This window comes from Phascolarctos cinereus, unplaced genomic scaffold (genome assembly GCF_003287225.1).
Source record: "Phascolarctos cinereus isolate Bilbo 61053 unplaced genomic scaffold, phaCin_HiC Scaffold_2;HRSCAF=192, whole genome shotgun sequence".
NCBI classification, from domain to species: Eukaryota; Metazoa; Chordata; class Mammalia; order Diprotodontia; family Phascolarctidae; genus Phascolarctos; species Phascolarctos cinereus.
The window spans coordinates 360,657,705-360,680,898 of NW_027555625.1; the positions used below are offsets into that span (position 1 = coordinate 360,657,705).

The window sequence follows — 23,194 nt, forward strand, 5'->3', positions numbered from 1 at the left end:
GGTAAATTTCGCAAAGTGCTTTGCTTTATATAAATGCCAGCTGTTATTATTATTATTGTTATTGTTATTATTATTATTATTATTATTATATGGGCAGGCTTTCTGGAGAAAGTGGCACTTGATTTAGACTGGAAAGAATAGGTAGGAGTTCCATAATGAGAGATGCAGTGCCCAACCTTCCTGTCAAGAACTTGAGCAAAGACAGGTAGGAATGCTTCAATCAGGTTCCAAGGACAGCATCCAAGAAGGTTACAAAGAATGTCACTATTCAGAAAACATTATTAAGTGTTCATTTCTATGCTAGGTTCTGGGGGAGATGAAAAGATGAAGATTTGGTTCCTTGCTCATTTGATTTCCACCCATGCTAGAAGAGGCTTTCTTTATGTAGGACGTGTTCACAATTAAAATATTATTGTTTAATTTTTTTTTCATTTCCTTTTTTTCAGGATGAAATTGAATCTGCTGTAAAGCAATTATTGTCACTAAAAATAAACTACAAAGAAGTTACAGGACAGGATTATAATGCCGATTCTCCTCCCACAAACTCCAGACCTAACAAGAGCGAAGAGCCTGGGACCACTGAAGGCGAAGAGGATTTTGTAGATCCTTGGACTGTGCAGACCAGCAGTGCCAAAGGCATCGACTATGACAAGCTCATAGGTACCCCTCTCTGCTTCCTCTGGCCCACCCCACTTCCCTTTTTTGCCTATTTCAAAAGTACACTGCTTTTGGTTTTCGGGTTTTTTTTTTTAAATTCAGTTCCTAAAATTGTTTCAAATTCACAAAGATAATTATCAAATTCTGGTAGTCTAGGAGACTGAGGAAATGGGCCAAATTGCCTTTTGTTATTCAGTCTTAAGTTACTACCTTTTTTTGTGTGTGTGAGGCAGTTGGGGTTAAGTGACTTTGCCCAGAGTCACACAGCTAGTGAGTGTTATGTGTCTGAGGTCAGATTTGAACTTGGGTCCTCCTGACTCCAGGACCAGTGTTCTGTCCACTGTGCCACCTAGCTGCCCTTGTTATTTAGTCTTAGGTTACCACCTCTTCTGTTGGTCAGCTAGGCATTGAGATGTTCCTGTTTCAAAGCTAAAATAATAATAGAGCACATTCATAGTACTTTAAGGTTTATTTACAAAGCATTTTCTTCACTACAGCCTTAGATGGTAGTTAGTACTAGCATTATGTCTATTTTGCTGGGAAAGAGAATGAGCATTTGTATAGGGCCTAAGATGTGCCAGGCACTGTGCTAAGTGCTGTTATTAATATTATCTCATTTGATCCTCACAACACCCCTAGGAAAGAGGTATTACTATTATCCTCAATTTATAGTTGAGAAGACTGAGGCAAACAGAGGTTAAATGATTAGCATGGGGTCACCCACCTAAGAAGTGTCTGAGGTCAGATTTGAACTAGGGTCTTCCTGAGCTTAGCACTCTATCCACTGAGCCTCCAGCTTGCCTAAAAGGAAACTTGAGGATCAGAGAGGTTGAGTCCATTGTCACACAGCTAGTAAGTGTCAAAGTTCAGGTTTGAACTCAAGTATCCAGGTTGAGCTTTCTTTCCCTCTGTGCCAATGGGATGCAGCGTCCAAGGTCCTGCTTAACCCAGAGGCCTCAGGGACCAGGCCAGCCAGAAACAGCAGCAGTTTGTTCTCATCAGCCCAGGGTTGGATACAGATAGTGAATTATTTGGGGTTTGTTGGGGTTGTTTTTTTTAACCAAAGCAGATTACCAAGCCTTCTGCCTAGGTGTGGAAGGGCTATGGTATTCATTCATTCATTCATTTACGGGAAGAGGGAGCATTCATTTGGATAAAGTATCTTGTGTCCCTGAAGTACCAAATGAACAATTGACAATTGGCAGTCTAGATGTTGTGGGAATTCACCTGAGCAGTTCTGAGTTTGGACAATGTGTACTGTGCCGGCAGTTTTCCCTTTTCCTTTGTTTCTCAGAAGCAGAGGGGTGTGTCATCTCCCCTCTCTGTATCTCTCAGCCTGTGGAAATGAGGCTGCAGTAGATCTGCCTCACCAGAGACTGGAGAGAAGCAAGGTAGGAAAGGGATTAACCCACAGACGTAGTTGTAGCCTCCTTCTGGAACTCCTCACATGAGGGTTGGAGAACGATCAGAGAAAACACTTTATCTTTGAGAAAAGAAGGGACGCTCTGGGACAACTAATGATCTTTACCTTTGTCATTCCTCTCTATACTATTCGTGTTACTTTTGTCACAAGAGTTTTTGTGAGGATCACACAAGATAAAGAACGTACAAATTTTGTGAACGGTTTACCTCTGTTTACAGCTGTTTTTATTTTTTCTATTTTACTATTTGATCTCTAAACAATATTCTTATCAGTGAGACCCAAGCCGCTAACTAAAAGACAGTCCCTTTTTCGAGGTAGAGAAAAGTGGTCTAAACCACCAACAGGAGACAGCCTGCTTACTGTTAGTTGCTGATGGCAGGAGATTTGGGTGGAGTCAGGTTATGGGAGAATAAAGAAGTCCTGAGCCTGACCTTTATGGAGTCTAGAGTGTAACAACTCATATTTGACTTTCCTAGCCTTATTTTGTTACTGTCTTTCACACAGTCTACATTTCTACCAAACTGAACTACTCGTAGACCGCAATCTCATCTTGCTCTCCCCACCTCCATGTATTTATACCCATTGTACTGCCTAGAATTCCCAACTTCTCTCTTCAGAAAGAGAATATTTCTCACTCTAACTTATATTATGGTTATTCAGATTACTTATTCAGATTGCTCATTCTATGACTCATCCCCTAACAAGATTGCAAGTTTCTTGGAGTTAGGGATAGTATTATTTTTAATCTTACTGTCAATAATACCTTTCACATAATATAAATCAAGTTGAATTGACTTAATTGATTTCTAGGCACAATGCCAGCTAAGGAAGCTGTATCTATTTGTCTTACTAGTTTTTTCTGCCTTTTTCTTTTTTTTTTAGTTCGATTCGGAAGCAGCAAGATTGACAAAACACTGATAGATCGAATTGAGAGGGTCATAGGACAAAAACCACATCATTTCCTGCGTAGAGGCATCTTTTTCTCTCACAGGTGAAATTTTATTTTCCCATACACCTCTTCATCCTGCCTGTTCTATCCTACAGAAGGACAAGCACATAAAATATGTGTCATTGCCCACATTTAGCATTTCCCATATAACTAACCCTTGTATGGTCTTTTTTCAATTCTGTGAGTTAGCTATGGAGAAAAAAGGGAACAGAAATTTCATGAAGCTAACCCAGGGAAAAAGGAAGCATTTTGATTATAGTGGCTTGAGTTCACCTGATATGCTGCTATGATAGAATCAGCAGGACATCACTTAAAAATCCCCAAATTTTTTATGAAGACAGTGTGGTGTATTCAGAAATCCTGCTGAGCCAGGATTTGAGTCTAGGTAACAATGTTACTTACTACTCAGTCCTATAATCTCACCCTTATATAGTAAGTATAGTATAATTTTTTTAAAATATTGAACCAGATCACTAGAGGGCCATAAACTGTAGCATAACACAAATCTATCAAAGGTAATAAGCCCCAGGTCACCAAAGAGACCAGGAGACCTGCACTGATAGGAACTTTAGAGATAGGAACTTTTTCAGACCTTGTCCCATATGTGGAATTCCTGGGTATGCCTTATTCCCATCACCTTGAAATAAGGCTATAGAACTGGTAACAACTTTGAGTTTAGTCTGGCCCTATGAAACCAGCTACCTGGTATTTACTAATACAGATACCTAGCCAGAACGCCCTACCACCTCCATATCTACTACCCTAGTATTTAAATTGACATGCCACCGCCATATTGATGCTGTACTCAGTCATCATGGGTCCATCTAGGGTAGAAATTTCATCATCTGATTCTTTCCCCATCCTATGATTTAAACTCACAGTCAGTGCTTCACTTATGCCTATGATTCATATTCCTAACCAACAATCCCAACAGTGTTGTCTTACAAAAGGCCTATTCTGATGCCTCATCATGGTGTGGAGATGACCCTGGGTTCTCAATGGCTCTATCAGAGTGTAAGCTCTGACATATTCTTCCAGGCTAGAAAGGCTTAGACTACAGGCCCAGCCATAAATGATGTTGTGTCTTGCCCAAGGAACAGCCTAGCTTGATCACTAAATTTGGTGATTAAGAAGCTCATCACCAAATTGACCTGAAGGTGATGAATTTTTCCAACAAAAACTACCAAGCCATTAGAGTGATTTCAACTTATGTAGTTGAAAAGAATACCCATACTCACAATCCTAGATCCTTGAAGCATTAAAGTGTAGTGATTTACATATGTGGTATTTCTCCCTACTAAAGTATAAATTCCTAGTTACACATTAGATGCACAATAAAAGTTTATTGGATTTGAATTCTAAATGAAGACCACTGTCTGATTTGGAAACATGTAAGGAATTAATGCTCTTAAAGAATGTCAGTTGTATTGCTTACTTCACCTTTTAGAATGATTAAAAACTGTCTTAAATCATTCTTTTTAAAAATCCAATTAGAATGGAAGCCATTTAATTAGGAACTATGGCATTCATTTATTTGCCTGATTTTTCACTTTCAGATGCAAATTTTTTACTTGCCTTCCTCTGATATTTTTTCCAAGAAAGTCATACCATTTGCTCTGTTCTCTTCTCACTTAGGGACATGAACAACATTCTTGATGCATATGAAAATAAGAAGCCATTCTATCTTTATACAGGCAGAGGGCCCTCTTCTGAAGCAATGCATGTAGGTCATCTCATCCCATTTATTTTCACAAAGTAAGTAGCACCATCTTCTAGAGGTTTTTTTTTATTATCTCTATTATACTTTATTATAATTATTATGTTTATTATCATCTAATAATATAAATGAGAATTATATATTTTATTGTAACTTTAATTATTAAGTTCAAACAGTGTTTGAAATATATATATGACAATATTATTTTTGTAAACTCACCTGGCAACCAAATTGTTTGGTACTTAGAAATATAGAATCAAAAATTTGGATGAAACCCAGAATCTTAGAGATATCATGAAACCATATGAAGTCTAAGTTGGATGACACCTCAGAATTATAGAATGGGAATTAAAGTGAACCTTAAAGAACATCTAGATTAACCCTTACTTGAAGCATGAATCTGTTCAACAGCATCCCCAAAATGGTTGTCCTACCTCTGCTTGAATATTTTCCTGGGCTTGTTTTAAATAAAGAAATGAATGTCTTTGTGATCAGTCTTAAGATAAAGGTTGTACAGCTCACAGGGGAAGTGCAGAATAATTTGGAGGTAAAGCAATCTTAATGCTTTAATTCAGACTATTCACTGGAAATTCAAATGCTGAAGCTAAAGCTTAAATACTCTGGCCACATAGTGAGAAGACAGGAATCACTGGAAAAGACCCCGATGTTAGGAAAGATTGAAGGCAAAAAGAAAAGGGGATGGCAAAGGATGAGATGCATACATAGTGTCCTGGAAGCAACAAATATGAGCTTGGCCACACCTCAGGAGTATAGAAGGTCCCGGTGTGCTGTGGTCCATGGGATCATGAAGAGTCAGACACAACTGAACAAAACTGTGTTAAGATACTGTTTGGTGGAGAAAGGTAGTAATGATTTGGGGTCTGTATTTTTTAGGTGGCTGCAAGATGTATTCAATGTTCCCCTGGTTATCCAGATGACTGATGATGAAAAATACCTCTGGAAAGAGCTAACACTTGAGCAAGCATATGGCTATACAATAGAAAATGCAAAGGATATCATAGCCTGCGGTTTTGATATAAATAAAACTTTCATCTTCTCTGACCTGGAATACATGGGGTAAGTATAAAACACTTCACTATCTTTTTGATACCTACACAGTCCAACAGTTTACTCAGGGGTGAATGTACCCAGACTCAAAACATGCAAAGCAACTTATTAAAGTCCAAGACCTGGGTTTGAGTCCTGGCTTTGATCCTTACTGACTCTGTAGCCCCTGACAAGTCCCCTCACTTCCGTGAGCCTTCTGCCTCACAGGGATCTTCTGGGGACAGTGCTCTGTAAAAACACCAGAAACAGGAGCTCTCACTATTATTATTACTAGTGCTCTCTTATAAAGGGATCTTATGTTGGAACTGAAATTGGAGCTTTTCATTTCGAAGAGACTAGAAAGATTTAGAAAACTAAAGCCTATATTTCTGGAATACTTCTTCACCTTATTTAAAACTTGTGCTACTTTCTTCCCTTTTTTGATATTTGACTACAAATCTCCATTCTTAAAATTCTGTCATAACAAGTCAGTCCCTTTTTGCTGGTTTTTACTTTTAAATAGGTAAAGTCTTATTAAAATCAAGTTTGGAGAACATCCAAATAGCTTTTAATAGAGAGAAATTTTATTATAAGTATGTTGTTTTAAACATTATTCCAGTAATCCAAGACAATCATGGGGGGGGGGGGGAAGGCCTGACTCTCTGTAAAGAACTAAGAAAATCTTCAGGATTCAGTAAGAGAAAGCAGATAGTTTCAGGTACATAGATGACTCCTCCCTCTTTTGTCCTTATTTTCCTACATCCAAATTTAGGGATTCAGGTGGATTTTTCAGATGGAAATGATGGGCTCTGGATTTACAATCTGAGGTCCTGGGTCTGAATCTCAGCTTGGCAATTTACTACCTGTGTGACTGTAGGCAAATCACACAGTTTCTTCATCTGTAAAATGAAGAGAAGTTGGCATCAAACCAAATAATGTTTGAGGTCCCTTCTGGCTTTCATCTGTGATCCTATGAGAAAAGGTTTGCCCATGTTCGCACAGCTATTACGAGCTGAGCCATTTGTTGGAGTAATGAGTTTAATTGAATTTATTTCTTTAACTTACCCAGTTTTTTGTGAGTCTTAGGAGGAAAAAGGACATGAGGGAGTGTGGTACAATAGAGAGAGGGCTGGGTTTGGAGTTGGTCTTGGATTCAGATCTTGGCTTTGCCACTTAATACTTGGATAATAAGTCACTTAATCTCTCTGAGCCTGAGGAAACCTCAGTTTCCTTGTCTGTATAAAGAGCAGGTTGGACTAAATTACCAAGAAGAGCCTTTCCAGTTCTAAATCTACGGTCCTTCCTGTTAAGAGAACAATTCAGACTGTATTATTGAGTGTCTGCTCTGCACGTGTTTAGGTACTGCACGTGTTTAGGTACAACTCAATAGTGACGTGATATGGTACAAATAATACTAAGTTACAAGTCTGGAGACCAGGGTACTTGCCTGGCTCTGTCCACATGTGCCTGTGTATTTGACTTGTGCCTCATCATTTCCCCTGCTGGGCCCCAGTGTCCTCATATGTAAAATGAACAGTTTGGACCAGCTTTCTTTACTCTCTCCCTATCAAGCAGCACAAATGTAAAATCAGTCATGTTTGTTATGAAAAGTAATTGTTAACTGACAGAACAAAGGAAGGATTTGTCATACGGGGTATAAAATGTAATCCTGTCACCAGGCACTGATTGCATTTCAGTCCAGCAGCCATTTATTGATCTGCAGCAAGAGGCCCTGTGCTTAGCATTGAGATTACAAATATAGATTCAACTCTTTTTCAAGTCTAATATAGGAAAACACCCATACACAAATAACTGTGATACCAGGAAGAATGAGGTAAGGCCTGAGTAAAGGGCTAGGAGAAGCATGGGGGAGAGAGAGCTTTGCAAAGAGCACTAGATTCTAGGGTCACAAGATCAGGGCCTGGCTCCTGGTTTTCCTGCCTCTTGTCGCATGTGACTTTGAACAATTCATGGCGTCTCTTGAGCTCTCCATCTTTTCCCTACCTAGAAAATGAGGGCATTATATTAGGTTCTCTCAAAGATCCCTTCCAACCCTAACTCCTACGATCTTAAGAACTTTCCTCTTGTGATTATTCGTGTTGTTCATGAACCCTCCCATTTTCTCTTCCATATTCCAAAAGGCATGGCAGGAATGGCCCCACACTTGAGAGCTGTTAGGCACATAGGCATGCAGTGTTCCTCCTCAGCCTGTGCAGTTGGTTCTCAGGACAGCTGTTGGCGGGATCCCCTTCCCTGTTCCCATGGAAATGGGGCACTATTTTTCAATAAGAAAGGAGAGCCAGCATTTTTTTTTTTTGCTTGTTGCAAAGCTCTTGGTCTTTTTAAGAATTGTGCTAATTGAGTGTCAAAAATTCTGTTTCTCTTTAGTATGTTTTCAACTCTTTTGCACAGGTTCCCCTCTCTGGCCTTCAGGTTCTTCATCAGTAAAAGGAGGGCAGGGGTTATAATAAATGACCCTAACATCCTGTCCAGCTCTAAAATTCAGTAATTCCAAAGCCTCTTCCAGGACTGACAGTCCAGGTTCCATGACTTTTCTTCCCATCGTGACCTTAGACATTTCCCAGGGCTTTTAGATGTTTCTAAACTAAAGTACTTTTGTTTAGGAGAAGTAGGACAGTGTAATGAATGTCTATCACACCTACGCATTCTCATCCTTCCTGCCACCATCCAGGATCAGGCTCTAGTACCTCACACTCTGTCTATAAGAATAGTTAAAAATGAATACTTGCATTGTGCTTTAGAGTTTACAAAATGTTTTTCATAATTGATGATGAAGCATAGCACCAGCCTTTTATTAGAGAGGTGAAGCATCTGAGGTATAGAATGAGACATACATTTTCAGACTTGGCCAGAATGTTCTTTGTTATGCTTGACTGTGCTCATTGGTATCAGGATGGGGCTTTCAGGAAATGAGGGGTGGAGGGTGAGTGATGTTAGTGGGTCGAGATAGAAATGCAAGAAAGAAGAGCAGTGAGAGAGAAAAGAAAGTGTGAGGGAGAACATCAGTGTAACATTTGTAAAAACACAGAAGGAAACACAAGCAGGGACATTTTGTTAAATTTGACTTATACTTCAAAACTATTCAGCAAGTTCTCAGTTTCATATACAAATCAGTCCCCTTTTGTTGGTCTTTGTATATTGAAATATTTCTGTTTGGTAATGATTAAGCTTATAAATTAAGGGGAAAAAATAGTGTTTTTCTCACAAGAGCCCTGAAAGGCAGGTAGTTTAGGCATTGTGATCCATGTGTTGCCAGTGAAAAACCTAAAGTCACAGAGTTAGTAAATTTCAAAGTCAGTCAGCAGTCAAAAAGCAGATATTAAATGTTTAACTCTGTGTGCTAAGTGCTGGGAGCATAGAGAAAGACAAAAACAAGCCCCAGTGCTCACAGTTTAATCGGAAAAACAATGTGCAGATACCCAGATATATATAAGATATGTACAGAGTAGATGAAGGTCATCTGAATGAAGCTCCAGTAGCTTGGGGGGTGGGGGGGAGTTCTTGCAGAGGGTGATGTGTGAGCTGAGTCCTGAAGGAGGGAGATGCAGAGGCATCTGAGGGGAGTGAGAGCCGGGGGCCAGCTGATGCTGAGGCTCAGAGGTGGAAGATCCTGTGCAAGGAAGGACCAACTGGATCATAAAGTACATAGAGAATGAACAAAGTGGAAAGACACTGAGAAGGGGACAGACTGGGAAGGACTGTAAGTGTGAGAGGTAATAGTGAGCCAGGAGACCAGGGGGTTTTAACCTTGTTGGTGTTGTGGACCCCGTGGGCAGTGTAGGGAAGCCAGTGGACCCATTCTCACAAGAATGTTTTTAAATGCAGAAAATAAAATGCAGGGGCTGACAAAGGAAATCAGTTCTATTGAAATACAGGGATCAAAATATTTTTTAAACAACCGATTCAAGGATCCCAGGTTAAGAACCACTCTGCTGTACTTTATTGAGCTGGGTGGGGTGCCACAGGCAGTGCTACATGTCAGGAAAATCACTTTGGCAGCTTAGTGGAGGATAGTAGCTCGAGTAGGACTCGAGCTTGTTTTCTGACTACCCATCTGATAGTCTCTCCACTTTTCTTTCTTTTATAATAGCCTTTTAAAAGGTATCCCTACCTCCAAACTCTCCCGTTACACACCATCTTATACATGCTGTCAATTAATCTTATTAAAACACATCTCTGCTCTTATCATTCCCCTGCTCAAAAAGTGTGAGTGACTGCCACTCTCTAAGGCAGATAGGGGACTTAGCAAATAGAGCAGTAGTCTTGGAGTCAGGAAGACCTAAGTTCAAATCTGACCGTGGGCACTTACTAGCTATGTGACCCTGGGCAAGTCAGTTAACCCTGTTTGCCTCAGTTTCCTCAACTATAAAATCAGATAATAACAGCATTTACCTCACGGAATTGTAGTGGCAATCACATGAGATAATATTTCTAAAGCACTTAGTACAATGCCTGGCACTTAGATGCTATATACTGTTTATTCCCTTCTCTTTCTCTTTTTCTACCATATAAAATTCAGACTCCTTAGCCTGACATTTAAGGTCCTCTGGGCTCCCAACCTATCTTTCTACTCTTCTTCCTGTACTCTGTGCTTCAGTGAAACTGAATTATTTACATACCCAAAACTTCTTTGTTGTTGTTGTTCCTGTGCCTGTACACAGGTTTATCTCTCCTTTTTCTTCCCTTCCCCTTAACTGTCCTGATGGAAATTCCACCCTTCCTTCAAGGCCAGTATCAAATATCACTTCTACCATTAAGCCTTCCCTGATCATGCAATCAAAAGTGATCTCTCCCTACTCTGAATTTCTATAATACTTTGTTTATGCCACTCAGATTACAATACCTTACATTTATATAGCGCTTTCTCATTTTAGTCCCAAAACAACGATTTGAGGCGCAAGTATTATACATTTTATCATGCCAACTTTATAAATGAGAAAACCGAGGAGGGTCGGGAAGGTTAAGTTGAGTTAGCTATGGTTGCACAATTTCCAAGAATCAGAGGTGAGAATTAAACCAGGTCTTCCTAACTTAAAGTACCACATTCTGTACCCTTTGCCATGGCACTCACATACTGAAATATTGTTTTCCAGGTTTGCCTTATTTACTCTGACAAGACCATAAACCCCTTGAGGTGGGGAATACATCACAGAGGTCATGCTACCATTGATTCCCTTCTTCATCTGTCTTTCCCCTATAGCACATAGCACAGGCCCTTGCTCAAGGCATTCAAAAAAATATTTCTTAAATGAATATAGTATGAAATTCTTTATTAAAGAAAACCCAGTTCTGTCTTAGAATGATTTCAATACCTATCACTAATGTTTAAAAAAAAAAAAGAGAGAGATAATCATCCCCCTTTCTGAATTAAAAACTCCCATTATTCTCCCGCACTTGAGGCACCATCAATACACTCACCTTCGGATGAGGCTATATTATTTGTATAATATAAATCTCCCTCATCTATTAGTTGTCTGAATTTAAAGAACGTCCTTTCACTGTTTGTTCATTACAGTATATGAATCATTGTTGTCTGTCCCCCCATATATCAGTTTTGAAAGAAAAAGGTCAGTGCCTGATTAGTGAGCTTAAGGATTTAATTATTAATAAATACCCATGAAGATGCATGATTTTTTTTTAATGATGAAGAATGTGATTTTTTTATGTTAATTAAACTCATAGGTTTGTAGAATTTAGGGTGGAAGTGACCTTAGAGTTCATCAAATACAGCATCCCCTCTCCACTCCCAGGAGCAGTAAATGACAAAGCTGGTATTGGAATCTCTCCACTTTACCAAACTGCTCACAGCTGGGCAGTGCTGGGGCACAGAAGCTTCAAAGGAGTCATGATTTTGTACGTGCAGGTGCTCCTTCCATCAAAACAGATTCTACCTCTTGTATGCCTTAATAGACCGTGTACATGAGTTTCTGTGACCCTCCCTCCCTCCCCCCCAAAAAAAAATTCTTACCACCTGATGTCCAACCTTCTCATGAATAGCCTTGCTGAACTTAACTCAAACAGTCTCTAGATAATAAATATGCAGTCAGTTGCTGGACCCACATGCACAGTCTTTCCAATTTTATGAGACCTGCGAGAGTCAAGGTTCTTCTAGCATAGACTTCAAGAACCCAAAGTCCCTCCAAGCTGTGACAGAGCATGAGAGGAGGATTTGCGTTGAGGTGACCTCTGCATCTGACAGAATCAGTCAGCTATGTGTCTCACATAATCACTGTACAAGACCCAAATTGATCTAAGGTCAAACTTCATGTTTACTTCTAGTTGGTGCTGCTTAGATATCAGTTTCTCATCCTGAGCAACCCCAAGACCAGAATTTTATTTTTGACTTTTCTTTGCAGGTCAAGTCCAAGTTTCTATAAGAATGTGGTCAGAATCCAGAAGCATGTCACCTTTAATCAAGTAAAGGGCATCTTTGGCTTCACTGACAGTGATTGCATTGGTAAGATCAAATTCAGCTGTTCTAGAATCATCTATTTTTAGGTGAAAGATAATCTAATTATGTAAACCAGCTATATTCTACACTAAGTACTGCTGTCTTTGTGGAGACATCAGGGGAACACTAGAATAGCAGCTTAAAATAACAGAATAATGTATGTAATTTAGGAGAATGAAATGAGAGGGTATTTGGTGCCTACTCCAGGGAATAGAGATTCTTCCTGAAATTTCTACCATGTCAACTTATCTCATTATATATTAAACACAGAGATGAGTAATGCTAGAACACAAACAGCTGGTATTATGCCTTCAGTCAGGTCTATTTATCCTTATGTGAAATTTTACTTTATTTCGAATATTTGTTGATCCTGTAGAAGCTTCATCCATTAATTTTTTGAAAGAAAGAGAATTGAATAATTGTCTAGTTTCCTTCTTTGTCCTAAGATCAGTGAGGTATAATGTATGTAGAAAATGTTTTATAAATTGTAAGTGCAAGTTACTATTATATTATAATTCTAGGGCTGAGACAAACTTGGGGGATCATAGAATTATAGATAGGTAAATCAGAAGGAATCATAAAATCATGAAAACGTAGAATATCATTGGAGGGTCCTTGGAATATCAGACTAGGAAGATCTTAGAAATTCTCTTCATTTTACACAGGAAGAAACAGACTTAGAGAATGGAAGTGTCTTTCATAGAAATCATCTGGGTTTTTATTTCAGTATTTTGAATCCCATCATCACTTCACTCCAGGGTTTTCCTAGCCTTTAAAATTTTCACATATTTATAAAAACCAGCACTGTTATTTATAATCTGTAATTATCAATAGGATGGACCCAGCCCATATGACCCATTCCTTCATTTGAAGTTTAGTAAATGAGTTGAGCAGATATCTTCCGTGGAAGGAATAGCCGATGCAGACCATCAGTACATTTTTAATCACGTATCCTCCAATCAGCTCATGCACTTGATCAGCTACATTGAAGGCTTGCAATTATAAAATCATGGCTTCAGAGAGCTTTAAAGTTGGAAGGGACCTCAGAAGTCATCTACTTCAACATATGTTCACTCCCAAGAAGATTATTTCCTGGTCTTTTAAGTCCAAGTTAATGTTGTGAGTCAATTCCTATTGATCCGTGATAATGAATTTGCAGTCATTTGACTTAGCAACCCAAATATCTTCTATCAAGCAGAATAGTCCATCTTGAATTTGTACACCAAAAAGTGTATACCGCTCCCCCAAGAATGTCCCTCATTGAGACATGATTCAGAGGAAAGACTGGGAGTTGGAGGACGCTTGGAATTAAGTCCTGGCCTTGCCACTAACTAGCTGTGTGACCTTAGACAAGTGGCTTCTTTTCTTTGGGTTTCAGTTTCCACCTTAGTCAGCTGGGGGAGGCTAAGTGCTATTTTTGGAGCAGGTCAAAAAAAATATCGTGTGGATAGAATAATAAGTAAGGAAAGTCATTTAGAATGGTAAGGAAAGCCCTCTTGTAGGGAAAAAATGGCTTTGGTGAGAAATCAAAGCTATCAATAGTCATGAAAAAAATGCTCTAAATCACTATTAATTGGAGAAATTCAAATTAAAACAAGTCTGAGGTACTACCTCATCTATCAGATTGGCTACCATGACAAAAAAGGAAAATACCAAATGCTGGAAGGGATGTAGAAACAACTAGGACACTAATTCACTGTGGGTGGACTTGTCAACTACTCCAGCCATTTCGTAGAACAATTTGAAACTATGCCCAAAGGGCTATATGTATACCCTTTGACACAGCAATACCACTACTAGGTCTGTATCCTAAAGAGAACAGAGAAAAGGGAAAAGGGCCTATTTGTACAAAAATGTTTATAGCAGCTCTTTTTGTGGTGGCAAAGAACTGGAAATTTAAGGGTGCCCATCCATTGAGGAATGGCTGAACAAGTTGTATGTGATTGTGGTGGAATATTATTGTGCTATAAGAAATTATGAAGGGGATGGTTTCAGAAACACGTGGGAAGACTTAAATGAACTGGTGCAAGGGGAAGTGAGCTAGGAGAACATTGTACACAGTAACAATGTGAAAGACTTAGCTACTCTGATCAATACAATGATCTAAGATAATTCCCAGAGGATTCATGATGAAAAATGCTATCTGTCTCTAGAAAGAGAACTGATGAACTCAGAGTGCAGATTGAAGCATACTTTTTTTCATTTTCTTTTATCTTTCTTGCTTATTTTTTTTTGCAATGGCTAATACGAAAATATGTTTTGTGTGACTTCACATGTAAAATGAGTATCATAAGGGGAAGCTAGGTGGTCCAGGGATTAGAGCACTGGCCCTGGAATCAGGAGGGCCTGAGTTCAAATCCAGCCTAAGACACTTACTAGCTCTGTGACCCTGGGCAAGTCCCTTAACCTCAATTGCCTCAAAAAAAAAATAGTATCATACTGTGTCCATTCTCAGTGGGTGGGGAAGGGGCTGAAGAGAGGATTTGGAACTCAAAATTTTTTTAAATGAATGTTAAAATTAAGTATATCAAATTTAAAAAAAAAAAGAATAATGGCTTATAATAGCATCCTATCTTGATGCTTTAACTGCAAAATGTTAAATGAAGAAATATCTACCTCTTCTTTTAAATACAACTTAGAGCACAGTTTAGCCAGCTGGGATCTTGTGGACTTCTGTGAACTAGAGTCTGTAATTATTGACTTGCCAAAGCCTAAATATCCAGATTGGTCACTAGATATTCATAGCAGAGTTACCTAGCAGCAACAGGAGTTATCCTGAATTGAAAAAAAATTTGTATTTTGGGTTTTTTTTTCTCCTTCAGGAAAGATTAGTTTTCCTGCTATCCAAGCTGCCCCGTCCTTCAGCAACTCATTTCCACAGATTTTCAAAGATAGGACGGATATCCAGTGTCTTATTCCATGTGCCATAGACCAGGTGAGTAACCATTGCATCCCACTTAGTTTGATCAGCTTTAGTTTCTATGTGCTGTCAAGATTTTAATTGGAGTAACCTCTTAAGTATTATTCATTTATTAAAGTCTGGGCCTAGGCATGGGAGACCTGTAACTGGTGCAAGGTGAATTAAACAGAACCAAGGAAAGACTATGCCTAATGACTACAACAGCATAAAGTACCAAAAAATCCCAGACATAAATACTATGTAATTGTCATGACTAGAGTGGAAAGAGTTGAGGAAATGGGCCTTTTCCACAGAAGGGTCTGTGGGTGTGGAGCGTGACACGTAGTATCAGATTTGGTTTAAGTTTTGGTTAGTTTTGTTGACTTTATTTTTATTTTTTCGTTGTCAAAAGGATAAGGGAGGGTAGGATGATACATTTGAAAATGAAAGCCATAGAAAAACAAAAGATATTGATTTTTTTCTAACCTGAGACTAAAATGCAAGGATAGAAAATGACCAGCAGCCCAGTGCAGCAGAAAGGACCCTGGACTTGAATGTGGGAGACCTGGCTTTGAATCCCATCTCCCACATGCTGTGTTCTAGACTAGAAGCAGTTTTTTGTAGTAGGAAGTGCTTTGATCTAGGATTTAGAATTCCTACATTCAAGTCTAGGTCCAGACTGACTTTAGACAATTACATTTACTTTCCTGATCCTAATTTTCTTCATCGATAAGATAGGGATAATGATATTTGCATTCCCTCTATCAGGGTTGTTATAAGGAAAGTGCTTTGTAATCCTTAAAGCAGTATGTAAAAGTTATTTCATTGTCTGCCTCATATCATCTCTGTGCTTATTCTTCTCTTTTTCGTAGGATCCTTATTTTAGAATGACAAGAGATGTGGCCCCAAAGATTGGCTATCCCAAACCAGCCTTGCTTCATTCATCCTTTTTCCCAGCTCTGCAAGGAGCCCAGACTAAAATGAGTGCCAGTGACCCCAATTCTTCCATCTTCCTTACTGACACAGCCAAGCAGATCAAGAACAAGGTAAACACCTCCCTTGGCTGAAAAACAGCCTGTAGAAGGCAGCCTCTATGTGGCTCAGTGGATGGAGTCCTGGAGCTAGAGTCAGGAAGATCTGAGTTCAAATCCCACCTCAGATACTTACTAGTTTTGTGACCCTCCACAAGTCACTTAACCTCTGTTTGTTTTAATCCCTTGGAGAAGGAAATGGCACACTGCTCTAGTATCTTAGCATGGTCCACGTGATCACCAAGGGTCAGACATGACTGAACAACAGTGTTTTAGAGAAACATTCTCTTTTGTCCCTGATGAATATTTATTGATCTTTAAGCATTCACCATTGTAATAATTTATGCTACTAGAATAACTATTAGTCTAACTTCCTCTCCCCATTGGATTTGAAGTATTGGGTACTATTTCTGGAAATCAGGTAGGCCATGTCAACACCCATATCCAGAAATGTATTGGAATGTACTAAAGTACATTCTTCTTTAGTTGTCTTGTATGGGATTCTTTCCCTGCTCCTTTTTTTATGACTCCCTTTTGTATGTGAGTTCATAAACTCTTCGAGTTCAAAGGGGACTGAAGAGATGATTCTAGGGACTCAAAAGTTTTGTGAACAAAGTCCACATTCTGTCAGACCCTACCAGTCTGGAAAGGTACTACACATGGACAGTATGTCTGGCCCCAGACTGTGTGTATTTGTCATCAGAGAACCAGACTTAAGTACAGAGAATTTATCATCAAATGGAGGAAATGTTGAAATTATGAAGATCATCCACACCCCCAAAAAATTGTTTTTTTTCTTTGTGTCCATCGTACCTATACTAGTAGTCCCTTGCAGCTTATAGACACTTAATAAGCTCTTATTGGATTTAATTGACTCTCTGAAGGAATACATCCTTCAGAGGTGGGTCTGTGATCTTTCTTAGAGAAATCCCTACGCCAGTGAAATCCTAGATCCTTGGAGTGTTGAAATCGTATTGATGGACATTCAATGGATACTGCTGTTTTTATATTTTCTGTTGGCTTATTTGTTTGTTTGAGACAGTCTCACCTTATCTCACCCAGGCCAGAAGTGCAGCAGCCACTCACAGACCCACTGCCAATATTAATTGGCACGGAAGCTTTCACTTGCTCCGTTTTTTCCCACCTAGGCCAGTCTGCCTCTCCTTAGGCAGGGGCACACCTGACTGGTACCAACCTTAGTAGAGGCACTGGTTTTGTGTGAACCCCAAGGAAGCTCAAAATTCTCACACTGGTGATCCACCAGCCTCACCTCCTCCAGAACAGGGGCTTCGGGCATGTGCCACCACTCTCAGCTCACTCTTTTTAGCTAAAAATATTCATTTATCTGAATTACCACAGATTACATTTTCATGAATTTTGTTCTGCAGGTCAACAAACATGCATTTTCTGGAGGTAAAGACACTGTAGAGGAACACAGACAGCTTGGAGGAACTGTGACATTGACGTGTCTTTCATGTACCTCACCTTCTTTCTGGAGGATGATGACAAACTCGAGCAGATAAGACAGGTATTTCTGAGGGCATAATCTGGCAGTGCATGCCTTCTCTGTCAGGCTTTCTGTATAGCTAGAAAGCAGTTTGATTTACACAACATTAGAAATATTTCAAATAAATGGGCAAGACGCTTGTTCTCTTCTGTCTCAAGGACTGAATTTTGCTACTTAATTTGGCTTCAACCAAAGTTTGATTATAACTGAATTTGGTTGGTAATATATGTAATATTATATTTTTGACAGATTCTTTTAAAACACCTATCATATGCAGAATATTATGTTCAGCATGAGGAGAATTAAAAAGTTTAGATAAGCCAATATCCCTGCCCTCAGGAAGCTTTCACTTGAGTAAATAGGACACTTATATAGATAACTACAATACATAATAAGTAAGAAACGAAAGCAGCACGCTGACACCTCGTAGAGGAATGGTCATTACCAGCTGACAGGGAAGGTGGTCCTGGAGATGGTGCATTTGACTTGGGTTTAAAGGACAGATACAATTCAAGGAGGGGCCTTGCCATAGGGGCAGCATAAACAAAGACATAAAGAGGCAGGAGAGAAGCACAAGTCACATCAGGGTGACTACAGGTAGGACAGTATAGGACCAGATTTGAGAGAGCCTTAACCACCAGGACGGGAAATTTGAAACATATTCCTTAGGCAATAGTGGTCCAGCTGTAAAAATGTTCTAAAATGGGAATCCTTAAGCTGAGATTAATGAACATTTTTTTTAAATTTTATTAATTTATTTTGATTTATGAATAATCACTTCCATGTGCTTTTGAGTTTAAAATTTTTCTCCCCCTTCCTCCTCACCACCCTCCCCAAGACAGCACACAATCTGATATAGGCTATACATTTACATTCCTATTAAACATATTTTCACATTAGTGGTGTTGTAAGTAAAAATTAAAACTAATAGGAGGAACCATCAGAAAGAGGAAACAAAACTCAACAGAAGAGAAAAAAATGATAACGATTCAACCTTTGTAGTTCTTTCTTTGGATGTGGATAGCATTTTCCATCACGAGGCCTCTAGAGATGTCTTGGATCCTTGTATTGCTGGGAAGGATTAGGTTTATCAGTATTAGTGATCACACAACGCGGCTGTTATTGTGTATAACGTTCTCTTGGTTCTGCTCACTTCACTCAGCATCAGACCATACAGGTCTTTCCAGGTTTTTGTGAAGTCAGCCTGTTCATCATTTCTTATAGCACAATAGTATTCCAATTAATGAACATTTAAAAAAATATATGTTGATAACCATATTTCAAAAAATAACTGATTTCCTTGTACCTATGTATTTGATTGTGTACATTTGAAAATATTATTCTGAGAAGGGATCCTGTAGGCTTCATCAGACTGTCAAAACGGTCCATCACATACAAAAAAAATTTTAAAACCCCATTCTAGAGATAAGAACTAAGAGGAACTATTTTAAATGTTTAGATTTTGAGTTTGAATGTATTTGCAGTAATATGCCCCAACAAAGTTTTGGGTTCAGGATTTTTTTTTAGTTTTTAGTTTTGCCTTGTTTCATTAAAATATATGGGAGGAAGAAAACCACATGGTACCTTGCATTAATCCTTCTACTCTGACAGAGAGAAATGGTTGGTTCTTGTCAGAGGCTACTGACTAATCACGTAGACAGAGAGCTTAAGAATATGTATTCTTGAAAATTTTTCTAAGTTCCATAGTTGAGTAGAAACAGTGCGAAACCATAATGGGGTATAGTGAAGAGCACTGACCATCATGCCAGAAAATTGGATTTAAGTCCCAGCTCCATCATTTCCAAGTTCTCTTCAGGCTTCAGATTCTTCATCTGTGAAAAGGGGATGGTCATACTTGTACTAGATGCTACACGGGGTTATGGAGATCAGCTACCAAAGCACTAGAGAAAGCTAAAGCACTTTGTAACCTTAAAGCACTACAGAAATGGGATTTATTCTTATTAGCATGAAGGTCCAGCAATGTGGCTTAGCATGTGCCAGATCTGTTGCCAGCTGTATGACTTGGGACGAGTTGGTTGTGCCTACATTTCTACATATCTACGATCCAAACTGAAAGTTTTGTCAGATTGGCCAAGAGAGCCTTTCCCATCATAGAATCTGAAAGGTGGAAGGAACCATAAAGGCCACATAGTCCAACGCATTTGGAAAAAGGAACCCTCACCACAGCATACCCAAGAAGTCGTCACCTTGCCTCAGCTTGAAAGCCTCCAGTGAGAGAAAACCCACTGCCTCCCAGAGCAGCCCGTTTCCAGTTTGGGATATCTCTGATTGTTAGGAAGTTTTTCCTTATATTAAGCCGAAATTTATAATTCAGTCAAATTCTATAAGCCACACATAACTTCAGAGATCAATTCAACCAACATCTTGCTAGTTTTTTTAATTTAGAATTTTATTCTGTTTAATTCATAAGCTTTATATAACTGTATTTTTAAAAAGAGACAAAAAAGCCAACAATACCACCAACAAAAATAAAGTAAAATAGTGAAAACATGACAGTATCCAAAATTGAGACACTTTTCAAAAGCAAGAGCTCTAAAAGTTCAGTCTACCGACTGTAAGAACCCTGACAAAATAGTTATGAATGGGGCAATGATGTCATTTCACAAACGGAATTTTGTGTAACTGAAAGAACTTTCTGGGGGCATAACTGTCCTTACAAGCAAATGAGGGGTAGGGGTGGACAAGAGAGGAAAAAATGAAATTCCAGTGTTCCAAATCAACTACACAAAGATGAAAAGTGGTAAGTGTGAGCCACCTTCAGAAAGGTTATGTTATACCTGAAAGGTGTACACAAATAGTCAACCTGATGGGTTAGCATTTTGTCCTCTAGGCCATGGCAACCCACTGAAGTTTTTTGGGCAAGAAGGTGATCTGGTAGAAGCTATGCACTAGGAAGATTATTTTGGCAGCCCTATAAAGGGCAATTTGAAGAGGGGAAGAGTGGAAGGCAGGAACACCAGTTATGAAGCTGTCACAGTGGTCTGGGTGAGAGGTGATGGCTAGAATTAGTGTGGTGGCATTGAGAGCGGAGCAGAAGGAGGGATGTTAGACATATGTTATGGTAGAACTGACAGTGGCTGTGGCAACTTATTGGATGAAAAGGACATTTCTCTATATTTTTATATAGAATTGCCTTAGGATTGCCACTGTGTAAATGTTATTTGTCAGTCGTGCGCTGGTAGCATAGACTTTGGTGGCAGATGTGGACTAGAAAATAATTGTGTCCCAGGCCTGTCACTAACCAGCTCTGTGACTTAGAACAAGATGATTGCGCCTCCCTTTCTACTACATATTTACAACGTAGATAATTCCCATCCCTGTCTGTATCCTGTTCTTTCTTTAAGGATGAATAAGATTATATCGATTGTGACCACTCATCAGAGATGTTGTGAAAGAGATTCTTGCTGCAGGTTAGGGTTGACCTCGATGCCTTCTGTAGTCTCTTCCAGAATCTCAGAGCTAGGAGGAACTTCACTGAATCCCAATCATACTGGACCAGGAATCCCTCCCTCTCCACCATTCCTGAGAGCAGGCACGTGAATTTCAGGGAACAGTAATTTTTCTTATGATTTTGTTCTCTCCCTGGCAGGATTACACAAGTGGAGCTATGCTCACTGGAGAGCTAAAGAAGATGCTTATTGAAGTGCTGCAGCCACTGATTGCCAATCACCAGGCCCGGCGCAAAGAGATTACAGAGGACATTGTGAAACAGTTTATGACTCCAAGGAAGCTGTTCTATGACTTTCAGTAACATAGATCATATGGACGTCTGGGTTTATATATACACAAATTCATCAGTAAATATCTGCCTGATTGTATTGCTATCACCCATAGTCATCTATCAACTGTTAAATATCCTATTTAATTGAGACTGAGAGTTGGGAGGAACCTCTTGCAAATTCTGTCTACAGCATCCTTGACAAGTGGTGATTATCTTACCTTATTGTCTGTAAGCCCTATGTTACCATGTTTCTTCCTGTGAATTAGCGTGTACCAGCTTAATGTGGAAAAATTCCATACCATGTAATAGTATGTAGGCAAAATAAAGAATTCTAGAAGTTCATTTCTACTACAAAATAAATGAAAGAATATGGTTTGAAGTGTTTGAAGAAAGTCGATCATCCATTACCTGGTAATCCAAGCATTTAAATTCACAGCATGTTGAGAAAGGTATGGTTTATTAAGTGTGCAGATGCTCATATTTTTTACCTAAACTATGTCTATCTATGATTTACATTTGGTACAGATACTGAAAATGTCCATTTCCAGTCTTCCTCAGTGTTCTGAATCAATTCTTTTATATCCAACTTTGGGCAAAAATGTAAATTGATGTGTAGCTAGAATCAAAACTCCATTCCTGCTGAGTTAAAAAGTTACTTAGGAAATCAGTATTGGCATTTAGTGAGTTTAATTCTGGTGCATGCTACTTAAGCAGAGAATCTGCCTTCCCCTAGTACTAACAAAAAACTTTGCAATATGTTTGTCTCAGCTGACTTGAGAGAAAACCTTGACACAGCTCTGGTATTGTGGGTGATGCTTCAAATATCGCACTACCAGTTCTTATGAAATTATCAAGTTCTTTATTGGTAAATTTTTCCATTTTGTTTCCTTAAGCTGATTTGTGCTCTCCTGCCCATGGCTCTATTCCAGAAATCATGCTTTCTTAACTATGATTTTCCAGTATTTCTAAACCAAAGAATCAGAGAAATTTCACACTCCATTTATGACAAAGGAAATATGAAATGATTTTGTCATTTTGATTTTGATACATAAAATGCTGAAAAAATGAGCTCTTGCCTTGTCAAATCATTGTCTTAGCACTTGACTGGCTTAGAAATGCAAGACAGGTAGGTTTCAAGAGAAATTTCTGAATTCTTAAGGGCAATAAAAATAGAAAGAAAGTGTTTACTGTGCCAAGTTGATAATATAGACCTGAAAGTCCTGAAGACCCATCTGAAAATTATGTAATGTAACTCTGTAGTAAGTAAAATAAGCCACTTAAATCAGCCCCTTGGTTTTCTACATCCAGGATTCCAGAGTGGGGTAACCATTCCTAACTGAATCTTTGCTTAATCTGTATAGAAGAAAACACTACCCCCTTCTTCCATGCTCCCCTTTGCAAACAACTGTGAATATTTGGAAGGGCCTTGCTTGATTTAAGAATACTCAAGATGAATCCCTAAGAAAGTAATTGGGATAAACTTTCAATCCACATAAAGACTTCAGAAACCCCATACACGCATTTGGTACCAGCGGAGCCCCAGGAGGAGTGATGGAGCACATCAAAATGTAGGGGAGGAGGCCATCCCTCCTTTCTCCTTCCACCACTGTCACTGGCCGACTGGCCTGTCCTCTGCACTACACCAGCCAACAATAGGTTTGGTTGTTTGCCAAAAGCAGTCACTAAGTTGTTTGACAAAGAGGCAGCCTCGTGTAGGAGAAAATTGCCTTAGATTTGGAGTCGGGAGATT

At 39.0% G+C, this 23,194-nt stretch overlaps 1 protein-coding gene across 1 annotated transcript in view; it reads left to right on the forward strand.

Annotated features, from left to right (window-relative positions):
* Positions 1-22,512, forward strand: part of WARS1 (tryptophanyl-tRNA synthetase 1) — a 35,533-nt gene extending 13,021 nt beyond the window's left edge. Inside the window, 10 exon segments of the mRNA XM_021007342.1 lie at positions 447-660; positions 2,963-3,071; positions 4,665-4,784; positions 5,641-5,823; positions 12,171-12,271; positions 15,088-15,200; positions 16,037-16,210; positions 17,584-17,641; positions 17,644-17,723; positions 21,313-22,512. Coding sequence (XP_020863001.1) covers positions 447-660; positions 2,963-3,071; positions 4,665-4,784; positions 5,641-5,823; positions 12,171-12,271; positions 15,088-15,200; positions 16,037-16,210; positions 17,584-17,641; positions 17,644-17,723; positions 21,313-21,474 — 1,314 coding nt within the window. The 3' untranslated portion in view covers positions 21,475-22,512.
* The last annotated feature ends 682 nt before the right edge of the window (positions 22,513-23,194 follow it).